The sequence below is a fragment of the Bufo bufo genome, chromosome 6, assembly GCF_905171765.1.
Source record: "Bufo bufo chromosome 6, aBufBuf1.1, whole genome shotgun sequence".
NCBI classification, from domain to species: Eukaryota; Metazoa; Chordata; class Amphibia; order Anura; family Bufonidae; genus Bufo; species Bufo bufo.
This window is the reverse complement of record NC_053394.1, coordinates 346,051,542-346,057,541: the sequence shown is the minus strand read 5'-3', so window position 1 is coordinate 346,057,541 and position 6,000 is coordinate 346,051,542. Positions and strand designations below refer to the sequence as shown.

The following is a 6,000-nucleotide window of genomic DNA, read 5'->3' as shown; positions in this document are numbered from 1 at the left end:
TGTTGCAGCTCTCTCCCTATCACAGCTTGGGAGGCATTTGAATGATGGAACCGAGCATGTGTGTTCACCTCAGCAAAGTGGACAAAGAAATAAGACGCTACACAGATACATTTTATTGAATAACTCTGGCTATACTAAATTTTTTATTACATGTAATTACAAAAGTATTACATTTCAGATACATGTGCTGGTTTGAAAACCGCAAAATATTTTTCTTGGGACAACTCCTTTAATAAATATTGTCAAAAGGAGCAATATCAAATCACGTCATTTCGTCTCCATGGAAACTAATATGGACAAGAATGTGAGCTTTTGCTCATGACAACCAGTTATGTTGCAGCTTTTGAGCACTTGGTAAACAATTAAAGCAGTGATCCTACTAGAAACTATTCAGGGTGATGGAATCAATTTACCCATTTAGCAAATTTGTCAATTTACAGTTCAATAGAAAAACATAACAGGAACAATTCTTCTATTATTCCTATAAACTGGCCCATGGCAAATCTCAAACAAGGTGAATGCATCCTAATATGTAAAAATGAAACTAGACCAGTTCAGCCAATACTCAGGTAGGTACAGGCACTTCAAATAAGTCCAGAGCCAGTGTCAAAATTTTTAATACTTTATTGATCCATGTTAAAATGTCCACAGAGTTGCATTGCACAGCCCATTTTGGTTGCGATTCACGTCTTTAACACAATGAGTAGATGAATTCAATAAATAAATGCAATAAATACCAACCCATTGAGAAAGCTGACTGTGAAAAGTGCATCAGGGAGTTGAGGTGGTGGCCTGGTACAATGTTCTATTATGTCACAAATGGGTTGGTATTTATTATATTGACATTTTGCACATGCATCATCAAGATTACAATCGGCACATACACAGTTGGGTGTGGGGGGAGCAGTTAATTGTAATCTTGCAGGCACATGCACAAGAATTCATGGCCATCAAAACAGCGAGGATGCCCATCTTTGTCAATCAGTGCTGGAGGGGGACTGGTGTCAGGGGAAAAGAAGGAAAGGAATAGGTGAAGCGGTGCTCTTAGGGACTAGGCCTGCCCCTTGGTGCCCTGAGCACCTCATCAGCATGTTAATAAAAGTTAGGATTTGTCTGCAATGGAGAATCCAATTGCAGAATGGAAGGCAGCATTGAATACTACAAGAATAACCCTGCCAGGCACCATGCTATGTTTAATAGGGTTGATCTTGGTGACAAGAGTTTAATATGTCCTTGAAACCACTTTTAAAAATTAGGAAGCAGCTTACAGAAGAGGCAGGGTCTGCACAAATGTGGACAGCCTAGGGGAGGAGCTTTGTGGACTGAATATAATAAACATAAAAGGTAAAAAGTGTTAGTTTATGCTTGAAACTAAATTTATTCCTGTTGGCAACTAAAAATAATCCCATTAATATATTTCACATTTGTTTATTTACAAAAAGTGTATAAATATAAGGAAGACAATACATATATGGTGAGAATTATGTAGTGAATGTGTGCTCCGAAATTGAGATTGGTGTTCCAGGCTTTCTTGGGAAGCAGATGTAATATACATCTTGGGACATTTCTTAGTTATTTCCATGGGACATCAATAACTGCACTTCCCTTGATGTATTTTATCTTGTTGCAGGAAAAGTTCACCTCCAGCTGCAGTCTTCCTCCTTTAAACGGTACACAGAAGATCCTTACAAAGCCAACTCTGCCAGGAAATATCTGATCCATTCTGAATAGGGAAGATATACAGAATGAATGTATTATTATTCTCTGTCTTTGCATTCTGGAACGCCGAGATTTTCATCCAGAACAGACTATAATGGGTCAGATTTACTTATAAAAATGGATCAGAACTCTTTCTGTATAAGGGGTGTGGTCCAGCAAAAAAAAAAGGTGTGATAGGGGTGGGGAGTAACACGTGTCAGCATGCCTCAAAACTGTGCTAACATTTTTATGCAAAATTACCCAACCCATTTGTGGTATAAAGTTAGACAATAGTATCTAATGATGCTCCAAAACTGTAACCAATTTATGCTGTCTAACTTTAAACAAACTTTGGGCTGCCAATATTTTTCCCCACTTTTGGAGAATAGGTACTGCTAAGCTACACCTCTTCTAGCTGAACCACAACCCCTTGAAACAAGGTACAAAAAGCATCTAAAACACATAATAAAACATAATTAATAACACACAATAATTGTGTTGCAAATCATTCATTTTATTGGCAAAAATTAAGCCAGAATTCTGGTGCATTTGGCGGAGTGTGCATCCTCCTGCACACATAAATGAGATCCAGCACTAAATTTTTCATAAAACTTGCAGCTTATATTTCAAATTTTAAAATCTGTTCTAAGCAGCATTCAAATAACATAAAACTTACAGCAAAAGCATGAACTCACAAGAGAAACCATTACAGTCAACGCGTCTTTGACAGCATTAATCCTACTCATGAACTGCATGTTAACTGTATTTCAGTGAAAGAAAAATTCAGCTACACCTCCCAGGTCATTAAAACACACGTTATTCCACCTGGGAAAAGTGGCTAGCCTTCATTTGCACACCTTTAAATTCTATATTGTCTAAAATAAAACTACATACAAAAAAGACAGTTAATATTCAATTTGATCTAGAATTCAAACCCAATGGGATAGAGGTATTTAACATGAGGATCCTAAATACTTTTTGGTTTAGAAGCAATTGTCTCCAATCTCCCCCTCTGGCAGGTCTACTAACAGGTCTACTAACCCATTCCACACCATGAAGAGGCAAAACATGTTTGTAGAATCCCTAATGTGTTCCTGAATTCTTGCTTTTCACTTGTGAGTAGTACAGCCTGCATAAGCCACTTCACATCAAGTACAATAACTGAAATATACAACATAGATAGAAGTTAGAGATGAGCAAACCTTTTAAGTTTCGATTTATTTCAGGTTTGCAGAATTTAAAAAAAAATTGGGTTAGGAATGAATTCAGAGAGAGGGAAGAAGAGAGCCTAGTTTGCTACTCTGTGTCTCTTGGAAACAGATATGCATTGATGTAGGGATCTCTCTTTCTTATTAAAGAGAGCACCTACATTGACCAGAGGAATGTTGACAGGCTTGCAATACACCTCATGCATACTTGGCAGCCTCTAAAGTTCCTTTGCTCACCTCTGTTGAAGGGTAGTTACTTAGAAAGAGCTGGATTCCTGGTATGAGTTAGTTTTACTTTTCTTTTGGAAAGGAGACTAGTATTATGTGGAGATGCAAGCACAGCAATAAAGAAAAATCTTATTATGAAAAAGCAATGATTGAACAGTTTCAGGCTACCACCAAGTGAAAATCATATTATGAAAAAGCACTGACTGAACAGTTTGAGTCTACCACAAAAAATTTAGCAGAAAAAAATAGGCCAAAATTGATCTATAAAACACAAGCACATATGTTCACAGGGCCGGCTCTATCATAAGGCAGCCCAAGCGGCTGCTTGAGGGCGGCAAACAATTAACTTGCTAACTTACACTTGCCCCGCAGCCCGGCCCTCACTGTCTCAGTCCGAGCCTGGTGTATTTAAAATATCATTTAGCATGTCTTTCAGAAAAGCTTCTCCTGGGATTCGAACTCACGACCTTTCACATCAGAGGCAAGGCATTTACCCACACACCTATGAGAGCTGTATAGCCATTTAGTTAAAAAAAAAAAGACTTCTACTGTAGGTAACTTTGATACCTAGTGTACATCCATACACATGACAGCTGCCCCAACACACCCAGCTCTGCTACATCCATACACAGTGTACTGGGGCAGCTGTCATGTGTATGGATGTACACTAGGTATCAAAGTTATCTACGGTAGAAGTCTTATATTTATTTTTATTTTTTAAAGTAACTGGCTATAGAGCTCTCATAGCTGTGTGGGTAAATGCCTTGCCTCTGATGTGGAAGGTCGTGAGTTAGAATCCCAGGAGAAACTTTTCTGAAAGACAGGCTAAATAAGAACATGAGCACCAAATCTTCAACACTAGAGGCTGGTGGGAACACAGGAAGAGGAAGAGGCCTGCATCGCATCGCTGACATGGAGGTAAGTATAAAAGGTTTTTTTTTTTTTAATACCGGACTGTTACTTTACTGCCGGGGGGGAGGGGGGGCTAATGGCGCCATGATACTGGCACATGGAGGAGGGAGGAGAGAGGCACTTGATGCTGGCACATTAGGGGGCAGGGGGAGAGGATGGCACTATGATATTAGCACATGGGAGGGGGGCAAGAAATGGACATGAATCATGAGGGGCAGAAATGTGAATGATGGGGGGCAAGAAAAGGACATGAATAATGAGGGGCAGAAATTTGAAATGATGGGGGTGGGCAAGAAATGGACATGAATCATGAGGGGCAGAAATGTGAAATGATGGGGGGGGGGGCAAAATGTAGATTCGCTTGTGTTGACAAAAATCCTTGCACCGGCCCTGTATGTACGATAAATAAGGCTACTTTCACACCTGCGTTTAGGTGCGGATCCGTCTGGTATCTGCACAGACGGATCCTCCCCTATAATGCAAACGCTTGTATCTGTTCAGAACGGATCCGTTTGCATTACCATGAACAAAAAAAAAACAAGTCAATGGGAGGCGGATCCGTTTTCAATTGCACCATATTGTGTCAGTAAAAACGGATCCGTCCCCATTGACTTACATTGTAAGTCAGGACGCAAGCAGCGTTTTGGTGTCCGCATCCAGAGCGGAATGGAGGCTGAACGGAGGCAAACTGATGCATTCTGAACGGATCCTTATCCATTCAGAATGCATTGGGGCTGAACTGATCCGTTTTGGGCCGCTTGTGAGAGCCTTGAAACGGATCTCACAGGCTAGAGCTGAGCAAATCTATTCTATCAATTTGGAATTCATCCTGAATATTCCAAAAAAATATCATTTTAGAGATTCTGGACTAACCAAATAAATACCAATTAGCCTGAAAAAATGTAATCTTTGCTAGGGGATGCTAGTCTAGCAGTGTCAATGGTAAATGGAAGACAGATGGTGGGCATAAAACGGACACACAAACCAAACACATAATTCTTCACAGACATCTTCACAGATAAACCACTGGCCCTCTTGTCACAGAAGTTATCACAGTGAATGAGGCCTAATAATCATGCTCAATACTGCCTGTCATATTTGAAAATGGCTGGAAACCTACAAAAGGTTAAGGACCCCTCCTGTTTTAGGGGTTTTGATAATCAGTCCATTTTTGGGACACCATTTCAACACTTACTGCACTCTGACGGGGCCACCAGGGAAGAGACCTGTACCTTCTGCAGTCATCACACAGCCATTCAGGATCTCATTGAGAGGGTTTTTGAAGGATATGATGACACTAAGAGGTTGGTTGAGCCGTGGAATACCATAAATCTAAAATGATAAAAAAAAAAAAAAAAAAAAATTTTTTTTGCATATAAGTAATACCTATTTCAGTACTTTACCATAATTTGCTATCTGTGTCTCAGGTTTACTCACTTCAGAGTGGTCTTGAAATGGGCAAAAAGTGATTAAAAGTGATCCTGAAATTAGAATTTGGGGGTACTATCTCTCCTCAAGGAGAGCACCTCAATCAGTGTGAGCAGACGTATAGGTCATACATGCTCCTCTGAAATTCTGGGAAAAAGGGATGCAAATAAGCTCTTAGCAAGCTCTGCCTCTGATGCCCCCAGATGTAAGGCAGCTATCCTATAAGTCAGTGTTAGACCCTTTAAATAGGCCTTGAGACATGACTCGGATATTAAGTAAGCCAACACCAAGGGTCAAACATTGTTAAGAGCTCATTTGCATCCCTTCTTCCATGAAATTAGAAACATGCTTAAACTCTAAATTAAGCTAAAAACATCATACCACACTTACAATAAGGGTCTATCAAAAACACATTCCTCTGGTTAGCATAGTGGAGTACACTGCCAGCTATGCCCATATGGGCACATTTGGCTCCTATCTCACATAATTGGAGCAAAGTGCTCCCTAGGGTATGGTGAACTCTTAA

At 39.9% G+C, this 6,000-nt stretch overlaps 1 protein-coding gene across 1 annotated transcript in view; it reads right to left on the bottom strand.

Annotated features, from left to right (window-relative positions):
• Positions 1-1,098: 1,098 nt before the first annotated feature.
• LOC121004150 (protein-glutamine gamma-glutamyltransferase 5-like) overlaps positions 1,099-6,000 on the bottom strand; it is a 43,231-nt gene continuing 38,329 nt past the window's right edge. Inside the window, exons 12-13 of the mRNA XM_040436287.1 lie at positions 5,242-5,378; positions 1,099-1,723 (exon numbers count right to left, since the gene is read on the bottom strand). Of these exons, the coding sequence (XP_040292221.1) occupies positions 1,573-1,723; positions 5,242-5,378 (288 nt within the window). The 3' untranslated portion in view covers positions 1,099-1,572. The remainder of the gene's footprint in view (positions 1,724-5,241; positions 5,379-6,000) is intronic.